Consider the following 18015-nt stretch of genomic DNA (forward strand, 5'->3'; position numbering starts at 1 on the left):
GCACTTTGGGAGGCCGAGGTGGGCGGATCACGAGGTCAGGAGATCGAGACCACGGTGAAACACCGTCTCTACTAAAAATACAAAAAAAATTAGCCGGGCGTGGTGGCGGGCGCCTGTAGTCCCAGCTACTCGGAGAGGCTGAGGCAGGAGAATGGCGTGAACCCGGGAGGCGGAGCTTGCAGTGAGCCGAGATTGCGCCACTGCACTCCAGCCTGGGCGACAGAGCGAGACTCCGTCTCAAAAAAAACAAAACAAAACAAAAACAAACAAACAAAAAAAACATCTTGTTATACCAAAAAGCAAGAAAGCAACCAAAAAACTGTTAGGATTATGCTGATAAGACTAGGGGCCAACTTGAAGACACTCCCACTGGCCAATACTGTTACAACTTGCACATCAAATTATATAATTTTTTTTGTAATAGGATTTATAAATTTAGGGTTTGAAAATCTTACAAAAGTTGTCTTAAGCCATCAAATAATTCTATCTTGACAGTGACATTGCAAAACTAAAAAAATGAAGATACCAGAAATATGTAAAAGTACAGGGAGATAAGGCACATTTTGGGGGAAATCTAGAGAAAATGTGGTATTTGGATATTTAGATGTTTTATTTGTATTTTTGTTTCATTAGGAACTAATGCTTGAGGCATTTATTTAATAAAATAGATGTAGGCCGGGTGTGGTTGCTCATGCCTCCAATCCCAGCACTTTGGGAGGCCGAGGCGGGTGGATCACCTGAGGTCGGGAGTTCAAGGCTAAGCCTGACCAACATGGAGAAACCCCTTCTTTACTAAAAATACAAAATTAGCAGGGCGTGGTGGTGCATGCCTGTAATCCCAGCTACTTGGGAGGCTGAGGCAGGAGAATCGCTTGAACCTGGGAGGCGGAAGTTGCAGTGAGCAGAGATTGCGCCACTGCACTCCAGCCTGGGCAACAAAAGTGAAACTCCGACTCAAAAAAATAAATAAATAAAATTAAAAAAAAAAATAGATGTGTATTTTATTTAATAAAAAGAAAGCTTCTTCCCCTCCTCAATGTAGAAATTGGAACAAAGATATGCCAAAGCCCTATTAGGACATTTTTCATGGGATTAAAAACAAATCCCAGGCTGGGCGTGGTGGCTCATGCCTGTAATCCCAGCACTTTGGGAGGCCGAGGTGGGCGGATCACGAGGTCAAGAGTTCAAGACCAGTTTGACCAACATGGCGAAACCCCATCTTTACTAAAAATATAAAAATTAGCCAGGCATGGTGGCAGGTGCCCGTAGTCCCAGCTACTCAGGAGTCTGAGACAGAAGAATCGCTTGAACCTGGGAGGCGGAGGTTGCAGTGAGCCGAGATCGCACCACTTTACTCCAGCCTGGGCAATAAAGCGAGACTCCGTCTCAAAAAAAATAAAAACAGCTGGGCGCGGTGGCTCACGCCTGTAATTCCAGCACTCTGGGAGGCCGAGGCAGGCAGAGAGGTCAGGAGATCTAGACCATCCTAACGTGGTGAAACACCATCTCTACTAAAAATTCTACTAAAAATACAAAAAAATTAGCCAGGCATGGTGGCGGGCACCAGTAATACCAGCTGTTTGGGAGGATGAGGCAGGAGAATCACTTGAACTTGGGAGGCAGAGCTTGCAGTGAGCTGAGACAGCACCACTGCACTCCAGCCTGGATGACAGAGCGAGACTCTGTCTAAATAAATAAATAAATAAATAAATAAATACAAAAACAAACCAAGAAAAAAAAAATCCCAAACTGCAGAATGCTGTAAGGTGGGGGGTCTTGCACTGTATGCAAGTGTGACTAGATAATAATCTTCCAAGGAAACTTTCCATTGCTTTTGATGAATTTCTCTATTTTCTGCAGAGAAATCAAGAGGATAAAAAAAAAAGTAAGAGAATATAATACAATAGCATTATAGGACAGAATAATACGTGTTCATTTGGATTGGTTGCACATCAAATTATATGGACAACTGCAATGGACTAATCATATTAAAAATGTTTAATCCATGAGTTCACAATAATATTTTAAAACATTATTGATCACTTTTAGATGAGTCTAAGAAGCCAATTCATTATTTGGAAAACTGGTAATTAAATGGAAAGAATCAAACATTCTTCTTTCCTATATGAACTGTCCTTCAGGGTAACTAAACAATTGATGAGGGAAAGTTATATTTTATAGATAGAAGTATTCCACTTAATCTATGAAGGAAGAATGACAGAATTAAAATATCTCTTGTAACCCCTAATGATTGAACCTAAAAATTATCAATAACTGGTAATATTACAAAAAGAAAGAGAACCAGATACAATGTGCATCCTAATAAAATTATGCATCATGACCTTATGGTTTTCTTTCTTCCTTTTTTTTTTTTTTTTTTGAGTATCCAAGGTATTTTTTTTTTTTTTTTTTTTTTTTGAGTCAGAGTCTGGCTCTGTCCCCCAGGCTGGAGTGCAGTGGCACCATCTCGGCTCACTGCAAGCTCCACCTCCCGGGTTCACGCCATTCTCCTGCCTCAGCCTCCCGAGTAGCTGGGACTACAGGCGCCCGCCACCACGCCCTGCTAATTTTTTTGTATTTTTAATAGAGACAGGGTTTCACTATGTTGGCCAGGATGGTCTCGAACTCCTGACCTCGTGATCCGCCCACCTCGGCCTCCCAAAGTGCTGGGATTACAGGCTTGAGCCACCGCGCCCAGCCTCCAAGGTATATTTTATTGGTATAAAACCAAAATAAGATGAGGTAATTCTCTGGTCTACTAGTTAGCTGTATAGACCTATGTGAAAAAAACATTTTTGGCCAGGCGCAGTGGCTCACGCCTGTAATCCCAGCACTTTGGGAAGCCAAGGCGGGTGGATCACGAGGTCAGGAGTTCAAGACCAGTCTGGCCAACGTGATGAAACCCCATCTCTATTAAAACTACCAAAAAATTAGCCAGGCGTGGTGGCAGTTGCCTGTAATCCCAGCTACTCGGGAGGCTGAGGCAGAGAATTGCTTGAACCTGGGAGGCGGAGGTTGCAGTGAGTCGAGATCGCACCACTGCACTCTAGCCTGGGCAACAGAGTGAGACTCCATCTCCAAAAAAAAAAAAAAAAAAAAAACAACATTTTGAGGAAAAAAGGAAAATGTTTTACTTATAAAAAAATACTAATTAGTTTTGTCAATAATTTATCTGACCAAAACAAAAATAGTTAATGTTTATCAAATGAGTAAAAAGTCAGTAATAATAGCGTTACAACTTCTGAAAAAATTCATAAAATTGAAAAGCAGAGAAAGATTTCTCAGGCCATCAATTTTTCTCCTTTATTTATTTATTTATTTATTTTTTATTTTTTAATTTTTTTTTTGAGACGGAGTCTCGCTCTGTCGACCAGGCTGGAGTGCAGTGGCGCGATCTCTGCTCACTGCAAGCTCCGCCTCCCGGGTTCACGCCATTCTCCTGGGACTATAGGCGCCCGCCACCATGCCCGGCTAATTTTTTTTTTTTTTTTTTTGTATTTTTAGTAGAGACGGGGTTTCACCGTGGTCTCGATCTCCTGACCTCGTGATCCGCCCGCCTCGGCCTCCCAAAGTGCTGGGATTACAAGTGTGAGCCACCACGCCCGGCCTTTCTCCTTTAGTAAGGGAGAAAAAAGGTCTTCATGATTCTGCTAAAGACAATACCTAACAATGCAAGGGGTAGCCAGGGAATGTCTTAAATCACTATCTTATTAATGAGTCATCCCCTTTTGCTCATCCTATGCAGGAAGACTATTTAAGGTCACATTACACAGCAGCTACATGATCTGTATAACACAACTGTAATCAGTTTGCTTGTGCCTGATGCAAAAGTTCTCAACTCTTGGTCTGGGTTATGTCCAAAGTTGTCCTTCATCTAATATATTCTAAACTACCCCCATGTAATCTTAGAGCATCAATCAAAGCTACAAAAAAGATATATGTAAAGTTATTTTATTTATTTTTATTTTTTTGAGATTTCACCCAGGCTGGAGTACAGTGGCGTGATCTTGGCTCACTGCAATCTCTGCCTCCCAGGTTCAAGGATTCTCCTGCCTCAGCCTCCCGAGTAGCTGGGACTAAAGGAATGTGCCACCACGCCTGCCTAATTTTTTGTGTTTTTAGTAGACAAGGGGTTTCACCATGTTGGCCAGCCTAGTCTCTAACTCCTGACCTCAGGTGATCTGCCCGCCTCCGCTTCCCAAAGTGCTGAGATTACAGGCGTGAACCACCGCACCTGGCCTTTTACAAATTCTTTAATAATTATTTTTCTGGTGGTAGAATTTTCTACAATATAGATATTACTGGATAAGACTTAAAAGGTTCTTCTGAGCTCTGACAGTGTGACCTAAATGACTTATGCATTGGCTGAACCATTGTAAACATCCATTATCACTATCCTTCATTCTGAGATACAGAAAACTCAATGATTCACAGAAATTCCTTGCAATCCAAACTTCCTATCCAACCTCAAATTGGACTTCTCTCCAGGATGTTCTTACAGAGTTGCAGAGATCTGCATCAGCCACCAACCTCATGATCCCCAAAGGTGCCTAAACCAGATCTTGCAACAATCCAACATTTGGAACTACCAGCACCACATTTCATCCTATCTTACTGGAGAATGCTACTCTGTAGAGATAATCTTGGCTTTTCTATATTTCCAGCTAAGTAACTCACACCTTCAACTCATCAAATAATGGTCCAGACAGGGTAAGTTCATTTTACAAATCTATTCTTGCTTCCTTGAGATAATTCATCCCGTATCATAGTCCTTGGGAAAGAGTTCAAAAAAAGAGATGCTCAGGTATTTACAGAATGAAATTATTAATGCTGGTTGATTTATAAAAATAAAAGGGATACTTAGAGATGGTATAGGATTATCTTGCTAAGAAAAAATGGGGACAAGGATTCTGAAGGGGAACTCTGTTAGCCAGAAATGTCAGGATAAGGAAAGCAAATGCTGTCTTTTTTTTTTTTTAAACTAAATGTCAGGAAGGCAAGAAAAAGCATCAACTCACCTCAGCCATGGCTTCCAGTATTGCAGATAGTCTTCCTTGAGGCCGTTCTCCTGAAAAAGGATAGTGTTCTGAGATTGCATGACTGGGGAAGTAAAACCCTCTAGAAATCACACTAGAAGCCAGATAAAACTACCTCCGTACTACTTGGTCTTAAGATATAACTCTAGCTAGTGGGAATATGGAACAAATCCTACTCCTTCCTCAATCCTACAAACCTCAGGCTTTAGCTGCAGCAAGACAAGGACCCAGATTCATTCTCACTCATGCAAACAACCTAAATTCCTGCCTTAGCCAAGGGATTCGGGCCACACCTTGTCCCACCTCAGTGATGTTGCTCTGAACCACGATTGAGCTACTATGGCCTGCCCTGAGCTACTGACCTACTATAACCCAAGACTGAGCTACCATGACCTCCTTTGCAGCCCTCAGGTCCCCAAACCAGACTCACACAAGTGGTGCCCTTTCGCCAGGAACACAGTGCACTCAGATCAGAAAGACCAAAGACTTCCCTAATCAAGTCTTTTTGTTTCTCAACCCTCAAAAAGTCAACTTCCCTCACAACATGCACACACACAACACCCGCACCCACCCCTAAACACACAGGGATGCAGGGGGCACTAATTCTTCTAGCTGTTTTATTAAAAAATCTATATATATATGTATGTGTGTGTGTATATATATATGTACACATATGTGTGTACATATATATACACACATATGTGTATATATATATACACACACATATACATACACATAGGCATATAAATATACACACATATATATATGCTTGTAATCCCAGCTACTTGGGAGGCTGAGGCACAAGAATCCCTTGAACCTGGGAGGCAGAGGTTGCAGTGAGCCGAGATTGTGCCATCGCACTCCAACCTGGGTGACAGGGTGAGACTCTGACTCAAAAAAAAAGGCTGGGTGCGGTGGCTCACAGCCTGTAATCTCAGCACTTTGGGAGGCTGAGGCAAGTAGACCACCTGCCTGAGGTCGGGAGTTCGAGACCAGCCTGACCAACATCAGCCTGACCAACATGGAGAAACCGTCTCTACTAAAAAAAAAAATACAAAATTAGCCAGGTGTGGTGACATATGCCTGTAATCCCAGCTACTCAGGAGGCTGAGGCAAAAGAATCGCTTGAACCCAGGAGGTGGAGGTTGCAATGAGCCGAGATCACGCCATTGCACTCCAGCCTGGGCAACAAGAGTGAAACTCTGTCTCAAAAAAAAAAAGAAAAAAGAAATTCAACCTTTTGCCGTTGCCAAAAGGTGAGGCTGTTTTTAAAAATATCTGTGCTGAAAGGACTCCTTTTAAGAGTCTCCTAAGAGGGGATCCCATTAGCCAACTAATGAAAACTTACACAACAATAAACAGAATACTTCTGCCACTCCTCCACACTATGATAGTCTTTAACAGCTATCAGTCAGTTGAAATAGCTGTGAAATGCTCTAAGTCCATAATAATATGTAAGAAAAAAATTGTTATAAAGTGCACCAAAAAGGTGGGTGAAGAAAACAGTTTTTTACATACAATAATTAGAGAAGGGTTATATATGTGTTTTTTTCTTATCTTGTTTTTTATAGTTCTAGTATTAGCGGCTTGTTTCCATCTACACAAGACAAAAAGAATAAACTCGGGAACTTTGAAAAAGCCAGTTAGTCCCAGAAAAAGGAAAAACTGTACCAAAGCCAGAAGGACCGATCACAACAGTGGCCTCACACAATATCCCAAGATGAAAAGGGGATTCACTGCAGTTAGTAGACACACACAAAACCAAGTAGAAATGGGATACAATAAAATAACAAATTAGCCAAATGTTCCAAATGAGAGCTTACTGCATACTGTAGGCGGCAAGCCACCCAGGTGTTAAGGCAAGAGACCAAGGGCACAAGCTGTTTTAGTATAATAAAGAAAATATATAGAATAAAAATAGTTATACTAAAAATAAATTATAATTATATATAAATATTAATCATTAGTTTGTAGCATTACTTTATTCCTATAATAATCTTTGTTCTACAGTTATAACCTAAAAAAACCCAGGCCATACAGGGATATAAACTAAAGGAACACAGTACAGAGATAAAAACTAAAAGGACACGATAAAAAGTGACCAAAAAAACAAAAATGTGAGCCCTCTGTTATGCCTAGACAGGGCCACTAGAGGGCTCCTTGGTCTAGCGGTAACGCCAGTGCCTGGGAAGGCACCTGTTACTTCGCAGACCTTGGTCTAGCGGTAGCGGTAGCGGCAGTGCCTGGGAAGGCACCTGTTACTTAACAGACGGGGAAAAGGAGTCTCCCTTTCCCTGGGGAAGTTAAAAAACACTCTGCTCCACTACCTCTTGTAAAAGGCCTGACGTCAGTCAGGCCCGCCCACAGCCATCCAGAGGCCTGCCTTCCTGTGATGCTGTGCTTCAGCGGTCATGCTTCTGGTCCGCTTTCATGTTCCGCCCTGTACACCTGGCTCTGCCTTCTAAATAACAGTAACAAAATTAGTAAAAGTACTAAAGTCTTCAAAATACATTTAAAAAATTATGACGTAAACTGTCCCCTCTCTCTCTCTGCCTCGGCTACCAAATAGGGAAGGGCCACCTATCTCATGGACACGTGACTCGCGCGACCTTACCTATCATTGGAGATGACTCTCACTCCACACCCTGCCCCTTTGTCTTATATACAATAAATAACAGCGCGACCAGGCATTCGGGGCCACTACCGGTCTCCGCGTCTTGGTGGTAGTTGTCCCCCGGGCCCAGCTGTCTTTTCTTCTATCTCTGTCTTGGGTCTTTATTTCTACAATCTCTCATCTCCATACACCAAGAGCAAAATCCACTGGCCCTGTAGGGCTGGACCCTACACATAATCTATTATCACCTAGGAGGTAAACATTCTATTAACAATATTAAACCCTTAATAAATACATAGTGATATTAACAAGGGAGATTTAAGTTTTTTAAAAAATGCCTGGCCAGATGGCTGGGCATGGTGACTCATGCCTGTAATCCCAGCACTTTGGGAGGCCGAGGTGGGTTGATCACCTGAGGTCAGGAGTTCAAGACCAGCCCGACCAACATGTAGAAAACCCGTCTCTACTAAAAATACAAAATTAGCCGGGCATGGTGGCACATGCCTGTAATCCCAGCTACTCGGGAGGCTGAGGCAGGAGAATCGCTTGAACCTGGGAGGCGGAGGTTGCAATGAGCCAAGATTGTGCCACTGCACTCCGGCCTGGGCAACAAGAGCGAAACTCCATCTCAAAAAAAAAAAAAAAAAAAAAAAAAAAAAAAATGCCTGGCTGGGCGCAGTGGCTCATGCCTGTAATCCCAGCACTTTGGGAGGCCGAGGTGGGCAGATCACGAGGTCAACAGATCAAGACCATCCTGGCCAACATGGTGAAATTCTGTCTTTACTAAAAATACAAAAATTAGCTGGGCGTGGTGACTCACGCCTGTAGTCCCAGCTACTTGGGAGGCTGAGGCAGGAGAATCAGGAGGTGGAGGCTGCAGTGAGCTGAGGTGGCGCCACTGCAGTCCAGCCTGGCAACAGAGCAAGAATACATCCCAAAAAAAGAAAAAATAAATAAATTTTAAAAATACCACTAGCCCAGGTCAATATATCTTATAGTGAAACTGCAGACCATGCAAAAACTTAAAGCACACATCTTGTCCAATAAATAAACTGACTTATAGAAATTAAAATCTATATTAAAAATAGAAACTTACATGTCTGATGAAGTATAAAAAGAGACTCAGTCTCATGATCAACAGCTTAGCAAACTTAAATGCACATTACTAAGTGAAAGAAGCCAATTCAAAAAGACTACATACTGTATGATTACAACATTCTGGAAAAGGTAAAACTATGGAGACAATAAAAAGATTAGGAATTGACAGGGAGGGAGGATCAGTCAGGGCACAGAGGCCTTTTAGAGCAATGGAATTAATGTGGATGACATCATAATGGAGATAAATGTCATTATACATTTGTCCAAACCCATGGATGCGTAACACCAGGAGTGAACCCTAATGTAAACTATAGACTCTGAGTGATAATGATGTGTCCATGTGGGTTCATTAGTTGTAATAAATTACCACTCTGGTGGGGGATGTTGATGATGGGGGAGACCAGATGTGTGGGGGAAAGAGGCATACGGGAAATCTCTGTACCTTCTGCTCAATTTTACTGTGAACCTAAAAGTACCCTAAAAAATAAAGCATATTAAAACAAATAAACAACAACAAAAAAGTAAGTCCTGTCACATGCTACATGTTTGAACCCTGAGGACATTATGCTAAGTCAGGGATTTAAGCAATATATTTATAAATAACTGGTGGCTCAAAGAATAAATTACAATGGAAGTTAAAAATATTTTATGAGATCAAGAGATCGAGACCATCCTGGCCAACATGGTGAAACCCCGTCTCTACTAAAATCCAAAAAAAAAAAAAAATTAGTTGGGCGTGGTGATGCGCGCCTGTAGTCCCAGCTACTTGGGAGGCTGAAGCAGGGGAATCGCTTGAACCCAGGAGGCAGAGGTTGCAGTGAGCTGAGATAGCACCATTACACTCTAGCCTGGTGACAGAGCGAGACTCCTTTTCAAAAATAAAATAAAATAAAATAAAAAAACTGAATGATAATAAAAAATAACATGTCAAGCTAATTTATCAAAGCATTTAACTAATTCATTATTATATTGTAACCCATTACTACTTGGGTTTGTGTGTGTCTACTGACTAACTGCAGTGAATCCCCTTTCTATCTTGGGGTATTGTGACTGGAAAGAAGCCAGTCACAAAAAGACAAATACTATTATATATGATTCCACTTACAAAAGTATCTAAGGTAAACAAACTCATAAAAACAGAAAGTAGAACTGTGGCTGCCAGGAGCTGGGGAAAGAGGGAAATGGGACATTGTAGCTTAATAGTTATAATTTAGTTTGCAAGATGAAAAAGTTCTAAAGATCTGTTGTACAACAATATGAATATACTTAACATTGGAATGCACATTTAAAAATGATTAGCTTGGTGTCGTGTTTCACACCTGTAATCCCAGCACTTTGGGAGGCCAAGGCGGGTGGATCACCTGAGGTCGGGAGTTCGGGACGAGCCTGACCAACATGGAGAAACCCTGTCTCTACTAAAAATACAAAATTACCTGGGCTTGGTGGCGCATGCCTGTAATCCCAGCTACTCGGGAGGCTGAGGCAGGAGATCACTTGAACCTGGGAGGCAGAGGCTGCAGTGAGCCAAGATCGCACCATTGCACTTCAGCCTGGGCAACAAGAGCAAAACTCACCTCAAAAAAAAAATTTATTAAGATGGCCAGGCATAGTGGCTCATGCCTGTAATCCCACCACTTTGGGAGGCCAAGGCAGGCGATCACGAGGTCAAGAGTTCAAGACCAGCCTGACCAACATGGTGAAACCCCGTCTCTAGTAAAAATACAAAAATTAGCCAGGCGTGGTGGCACGTGCCTGTAATCCCAGCTACTCAGGAGGCTGAGGCAAGAGAATCGCTTGAACCCGGGAGTCAGAGGCTGCAGTGAGCTGAGATCATGCCACTGCACTCCGGCTTAGGCGACAGAGTGAGACTCTGCCTAAAAAAAAAAAAAAGGTTAAGATGGTAAATTTTATATTGTGTTTTATACCACAATTAAAATGAAAACAAAATCATTGAAAAAAAAAAAGCTAGCCAGGCATGGTGGCACGTTGTCTGTAGTCCCAGCTACCTGGGAGGCTGTGGTGGGAGAATCACTTGAGCCTGGGAGGTCAAGTTTGCAGTGAGCTGTGACTGTGCCAACGCACTCCAACTGGGGTGACAGAGTGAGAGGCCCCTCTCTAAAAAAAAGAAAAAAACAAAAAACCAGAAAAATTTACATGTTCAATGAAGTATAAAAAGGGACCCAGTATAATGATCAGTGGTTCAGATTCCAATGAGCTGATTTTGTAGAACCAAGTCCCAGGTACCAAACACTAATTAATTAATTGAGCCCTCAGCCTTTAAGTTAAGTCTGTGGTTGGTTTAATTTTCCTCTTATCAGATATTGGCAATTTTTGTGTTACTTCATATTTTAAGTTTTGTTAGAGACTTATTAATTTTATTAATTCCCAAAAATAAGCTTTTGCCTTTGTTAGTTTTCTTCATTGTACATTCATTTTGTATTTCAATATATGTTCATTATGTACATCAAAACACGTATACCTTAAATATATGCAATACAAAATAAACTAAAAACTTTATATTTGGGCTTTTATTCTTATTATTTCCTAGATTTTAATTTTGGGGGTTTAACTTTCTAGACTTTTCCTTAGCTTCTTGAGATGAATACATAGATCATTAATTTTTCAACATTCATTTTTTTCTTTTTTTTTTTTTGAGATGGAGTCTTACTCTGCCGCCCAGGCTGGAGTGCAGTGTGTGATCTTGGCTCACTGCAACCTCTGCCTACCAGGTTCAAGCAACTCTCTGCCTCAGCCTCCCGAGTAGCTGAGATTACAGGCGTCCGCCACCATACCCGGCTACCTTTTTTTGTATTTTTAGTAGAGATGGGGTTTCACTATATTGGCCAGGCTAGTCTTGAACTCCTGACCTCACGATCCACCCGCCTGGGCCTCCCAAAGTGCTGGGATTACAGATGTGAGCCATGGCGCCCGGCCAACGTTCATTTTTTTCTAACATACGCATTTACAGCTATATATTTTCCTCATATTCAGCTTTAGAAATGTAATTTTGGTATGTTATTTTTCATTATCACTCAGTTTAAAATATTTTAAATATCTATCACCATTTATTCTTTGAGTCACCAGTTATTTATAAATACATTGCTTAAATCCCAAACATTGGGATATTTCTTTAATTTTTGTTTTTTTAATTTAGAAATGGGGTCTTGCTATATTGCCCAGGGTGGTCTCAAACTCCTGGGTTCAAGCAATCCTCCTGCCTCGGTTTCCTAAAGTGCTGGGATTACAGGCATGAGTCACCACACCTGGCTGGGATATTTCTAATTATCTTCTTGTTATTGACTTCTAGCTTAACCTACTGTGGTCAGGAAAGTTACAGTGTTATTTCATTCCTTTGAAATTTATTGAAACTCCCTTTGTGGTCCAGCATATGATCAATTTGAATAAATGTCTCATATGCATTTGAAAAGCATGTATATTATGTAGTTGTAAGGTACACTGTTCTATACATATCAATCAGGTCAAGCTTGTCAATCACACTGTTCAAATACCATATAGCTTTATTGGGTTTGTTATTTGTTCTATCAGCTATTGAGAAGAGTGCTAAAAACTCCCCACTAAGATTGTGATTTATCTATTACTTCTTTTAGTTATGTCAAATAGATTTGAAGCCATTTTATGAAGGCATATAAGTTCAGAACTGTTATATCTTACTGGTGAATTGATCTTTTTATTATAAACTATTCCTCTTTATCTCTAGTAAAGCTTCTTGTTGTAAAATCTATTCATGTCATAAAGTCTACACTGCAGTTTGGAATATAGATTGATACCACTATTTCAGAAAACTGTCAGTATCTATTAGAGCTGAACATACACATAAACCATGACCCAGCAATTTCACTCCTAGAAATACACCCAAGACAAATGCATTCATATGTGCACCAAAAGACACATAAAAGAATGTTCCCGGCAGCATTTTTCATAACAGCCTCAATATGAATCAAATGCCAATCAATAATGGAATGGATAAGTAAAATGTGTTATATTCGGCCGGGCATGGTGGCTCACACCTGTAATCCCACCACTTTGGGAGGCTGAGGCGGGCGGATCACCTGAGGTCAGGAGTTTGAGACCAGCCTGGCTAACATGGTGAAACCCCGTTTGTATTAAAAATACAAAAAATTAGCTGGGAGTGGTGGCGTGCACCTGTAATCTCAGCTACTCAAGAGGCTGAGGCACAAGAATTGCTTGAACCCAGGAGGCGGAGGTTGTGGTGAGCAGAGATGGCGCCATTGTACTCCACCTTGGGCAACAACAGCAAAACTGTCTCAAAAACAAAGTGTTATATTCATACAAAAGAATTTTAAACAGCAATAATAATGTGTTCACTATATTCATTATATCACCTATAACTGACGTGCAGCAACATGGATGAATTTTATATATTTATACTACATATTACAGAATACATTCATATTACATATGAAATATAATATTGAGCAAAAGAAGCCAAGCATCATGTCCAAGTGAAACTGACAGTAGGAAAACAAAAGTGAAAAAAGAAGCCAAGCAAAATTCAAGTATAGGTAACATTAGTCTATGGCTATAGAAGACAAAACAATAGTTCTCTTTGGGAGAAGTGGGTAGTGAGTGAACTGGACAAGACTTGGGCTTCTGTAATGCCAGTTATGTTCTATTTCCTTACCAGATTTGAGGTCTGGTCAAAGGAATATGCTTACTTTTTTTTTTTTTTTTTTTTTTTTGAGACAGAGTCTCACTCTGTCGGCCAGGCTGGAGTGCAGTGGCACAATCTCGGCTCATTGCAAGCTCCACCTCCCGGGTTCACGCCATTCTCCTGCCTCAGCCTCCCGAGTAGCTGGGACTATAGGTGCCCACCACCAGGCCTGGCTAATTTTTTGTACTTTTTTTTTTTAGTAGAGACGGTGTTTCACCGTGTTAGCCAGGATGGTCTTAATCTCCTGACCTCATGATCTGCCCGCCTTGGCCTCCCAAAGTGCTGGGATTACAGGCACGAGCCACCGCGCCAGGCCGGGAATATGCTCACTTTTATACAAGTCATCAGGTCATATACCTTGATTTTGTACTTTTCAGAATGTATGTTATATATATATATATTTGAGACAGGGTCTTGCTCTGTCGCCCAGCCTGGAAGGCAGTGGTGCAATCACAGCTCACTGCAGCCTCAACCTCCCTAGGTTCAAGCAATCCTCCCACCTTATCCCCTGAATACCTGGGACAATAGCAGCATGTAACCACGCCTGGTTAATTTTTGTACTTTTTGTAGAGATGGGGTTTCACCTCTTTCCCGGGCTTGTCTCAAACGATCTGCCCAACAGGCCTCCCAAAGTGCTGGGATTACAGGCATGAGTCACCATGCCTGGCCCCAGAATGTATGTTACACTTTTAAAACAATATGATATATCATGGTATCAGCAGATTCATTAAAGATTAGAATACCAAATGACCATGTGTTAGACTACAAGATGACTATAATGTTTATAAACTGTCAGTAGGAATTTAATTTGTAAAACTATATTGTAGATCGGTTCAGCATTATCTAGGAAATTTAAAGATGCAAAACATACTGCATGGCCCAGCAATTCCTTCATACACTTATATCCTAGGAAGGTATGCATATATATATATATACTGGTATACTTGTAAAACCATTTTCACAGCAGCCCTGTCATACAGGAAATAACCAGTGTCTGAACTGCAGCTATGTATAACAGCAAGGATGAGGCTAACAAATATATTATTTTATAAGAAAGGCGAGACTCAAAACAACATCCTACAGTACAATTTAATTTATATAGTGTTAAAAAGGCAACACTAAACTATATTGTTTAGGGATAAGCAGATATGTGGTAAAAAACAAAACAAAACAAAACTTTTTTTAAAAAGTCAAGAAGAAAATAACGATTACCAAAGTCAGGATAAGTGTTACCTAAAGAGGGGAGGTAGGATAAGTTTATTCTGGGGAAAGGACTAGAGGGCTTTCCTGGACTGCTGAAGCAAGTTTTTGTTATGCAGAGGGTCTCTTTATAATTACTTCTGAAACTATACATCTATATTTTAACTATTTTTCTGTATTACGTAATATAAAGGGATTAAACAAACAAAAAAACCAAATATAGGCCAGGAGCAGTGGCTCACACCTGTAAACCCAGCACTTTGGGAGGCCTCGCCTGAGGTCAGGAGTTCAAGAACAGCCTGGCCAACATGGTGAAACCCCGTCTCTACAAAAATATAAAAATTAGCCAGGCATGATGGCAAGTGCCTGTAATCACAGCTACTCAGGAGGCTGGGGTGGGAGAATCACTTGAACTCGGGAGGCGGGGGGTTGCAGTGAGCTAAGATCTAGCCATTGCACTCCAGCCTGGGTGCGCTGAGAATGCGCCATTGCACTCCAGCCTGGGCAACAGAGCGAGACTCCGTCTCAAGAAAAAAAAAAAAAAAGAAAACCAAATATAAGAACCATACATAATTTTTAGTGAAAATATAAGATATGAAATGGTAAATGTCATAAGATTCCAATCTTGAAAATAATGTATATGTGCATAGGAAACTTACTAGAAGGAAATAGATCAAAATATTACTGGGTTATTTCTGGGTAGTAGATTTACTTTTGCTGTTTGTAACTCCCTATTTTCTTTTTTTTTTTTTTTTTTTTTTGAGACGGAGTCTCGCTCTGTTGCCCAGGCGGGAGTGCAGTGGCGCGATCTCGGCTCACTGCAAGCTCCGCCTCCCGGGTTCATGCCATTCTCCTGCCTCAACCTCCCGCATAGCTGGGACTACAGGCGCCCGCCATCACACACGGCTAATTTTTTTTTGTATTTTTAGTAGAGACGGGGTTTCACCGTGTTAGCCAGGATGGTCTCGATCTCCTGACCTCGTGATCCACCCACCTCGGCCTCCCAAAGTGCTGGGATTACAGGCGTGAGCCACCGCACCCGGCCTGTAACTCCCTATTTTCTAAATTGGAATTGTGTGGGTGGGTGTGTGTGAGACAGAGGAGTGTTTGTGTGTTTAAAAAAACAAAACTTTAGTACACTGGGAAAACTGTTCTATTTTCTAAATTAATAAGTGAACATTTTACAGAAAGAAGTTAACAGACTACTGGGCTCTCTGCATCTACCCCAAGGCTTCTCATCATTTTCTTGAAAAGAAACTTGTAAGAACCAGGTCACTTGCTGACTCTATGTTAACCACGACTATCCAGACAAAGAGAAGCAAAAAGGAAACCCAATGCACCTTGTATTTGGTTTGGTCAACAGCCATTCTTCCTCTGGGTAACTCTCTTGAGGAGAGCAGAGCTGAAGAAGAAAGGAATGATGAGATGCCAGGCCTTTCCTGTGGCCCAGACTGAGCAGATCAGAGGTCGTTTTGGATCTACAGCTACTATCTATGGAGAGAAGAAGGGATGGGGGAGGTCAGAGAAGTGTAGGCGGCCCGGCTTGGTGGCTCACGCCTGTAATCCCAGCACTTTGGGAGGCCGAGGCAGGCGGATCACCTGAGGTGGGGAGTTCGAGACCAGCCTGACCAACACGGAGAAATTCCGTCTCTACTAAAAATACAAAATTAGCAGGGCGTGGTGACGCATGCCTGTAATCCCAGCTACTCGGGAGGCTGAGGCAGGAGAATCGCTTGAACCAGGGAGGCAGAGGTTGCGGTGAGCCGAGATTGCGCCATTGCACTCCAGCCTGGGCAACAACAGCGAAACTCCCCCTTAAAACAAAACAAAACAAAAACAGAGAAGTGTCGGCTGTCATGAGCATTCTTGGTATCAGAGGGGTGAGGTCTCTCCCTTCCATGATATTCTGTCCTTACCTCACAGGGAGAGCTGGAGTCACAAAGAGAGTCACAAGCACCCCCTACCCAATGCTGCAGTCACCCAGCCACCATGGGGACCCACATAGACCTCCACAGGCACACCTCACCCAAACAATAACACTATATATGGTCATACAATCATTGTCCCACATCTACCTTGAGGATAAGTCACAGTCACAGCATGTTTACAGACCCCTCAAACATAGCACCATTCAAAACCAGAGTGCTACAGATAGTCACAATACTACACTCACTACTGAGCCACACAAAGTTACAGTTCCCCCCTCCCCAGGACACCTATTGAGCACTACACACAATCACACATTCAAAATAACACAATGACCACTAGGACACACATATTATCACCCCGGCACAATTACACGCACTTTCTAACCGCAGACACAGTGCCACATAAAGTTACATGGTCACACTCTCACATTCTCACGTTACTGGGTTATTTCTGGGTAGTAGATTTACTCAGTAAGGCATCCAGTACACTTAAGTGCTGCTAACAGTCATACAAACACAATTACACACGCACCCCTCAGACTAACACACAGTCACAGCATCATCATCAGATTCTCTCCACACAAACACCCTCCACAATGTCACGCAAAGTTACACAGCCACACACACAGTCCCAACACGGGACACAGTCATACCTACACATACAGCCTTACATTGTTATAATCACACAACTACAACGAGGATACACAATCACACCCGCGCACACAGCGAGGCACAGTCACATAAGGTCACACTCACACACGGAAGCCCATGCCTCGCGCCCGCCTCCCCACCACCCCCTCCATCAGCCCGACCAACTCATACATGCCCGACACTCCAGACTAGCCTGGTCAGTCCCTTCAAACTCCCAGGCACTTACCTGCGGGCCCCAGCCGAGCCCGCAAGACCCAGGCCGCTCACCGCGCACTTCCCCTACCCTTGAGGCCGAGGGTCCAGCAGGCAAATGAAGGGGCTGCCCTGGACTCGCGGGGGCCTCTGGGAAATACAGTCCGGAGTAGGACCGCGCCGAGAAGATGGCGCTCGGTTTTTCGGGCTCGTGCAGCTGCACAGCTCGGGGACATCCCTGCTCCGCACTCCGAACGGCTACCCCGCGTCTCCGTGATCCAGACACAGGCTCAGAGTGAAACTGCCGTAGGACGCTGGCCCTGCACCCTGAAGACAATCTTCCTCCATGGTACCGGCCAATCCCAGGGAGTTCCCTGAGAAACAGGAAAAGGTCGCCAGCTTCGGGCCAGAAGTTGATTAGAGCCGCAAGGATTTCTGGGAACTGTAGTCTAGAGCAGGAAGGGGTGAGGCGCAGGGGCAAGTGGAGGGGGTCGCTTAAATGACTTTCTGCCCCAAGCCGACCCACAGTGCAGAACGCACCCAGGACCCCAGACTCTACTAGGCGTTATAACCCTCTCTGAGAATGCTAGACTGACTAAATCG

The 18015-nt window shown here is 42.6% G+C and overlaps 2 protein-coding genes across 11 annotated transcripts in view; one reads left to right on the plus strand and one right to left on the minus strand.

Annotated features, from left to right (window-relative positions):
* The window catches only part of ZNF383 (zinc finger protein 383), a 31007-nt gene extending 13414 nt beyond the window's left edge, over positions 1-17593 (minus strand). The window contains exons 1-4 of one of the 8 annotated variants that reach the window (XM_063621295.1): positions 17447-17593; positions 16241-16455; positions 15982-16132; positions 5019-5068 (exon numbers count right to left, since the gene is read on the minus strand). In XM_063621295.1, coding sequence (XP_063477365.1) covers positions 5019-5027 — 9 coding nt within the window. In that variant the 5' untranslated portion in view covers positions 5028-5068; positions 15982-16132; positions 16241-16455; positions 17447-17593. The other 7 variants (XM_063621293.1, XM_055249728.2, XM_055249726.2 and 4 more) reach the window with 7 other exon arrangements.
* The window catches only part of LOC129466308 (zinc finger protein 585B), a 224412-nt gene that overhangs the window by 168434 nt on the left and 37963 nt on the right, over positions 1-18015 (plus strand). The window contains exon 1 of one of the 3 annotated variants that reach the window (XM_063621250.1): positions 17656-17761. The exons of the other annotated variants lie outside the window; for them this stretch is intronic. The gene's annotated coding sequence lies outside the window, so the exon portion shown is untranslated. Of the gene's footprint in view, positions 1-17655; positions 17762-18015 lie in introns of those variants that run through there. 3 annotated transcript variants of the gene reach the window in all.

Source organism: Symphalangus syndactylus, chromosome 17, assembly GCF_028878055.3.
Source record: "Symphalangus syndactylus isolate Jambi chromosome 17, NHGRI_mSymSyn1-v2.1_pri, whole genome shotgun sequence".
Classification (NCBI taxonomy): domain Eukaryota; kingdom Metazoa; phylum Chordata; class Mammalia; order Primates; family Hylobatidae; genus Symphalangus; species Symphalangus syndactylus.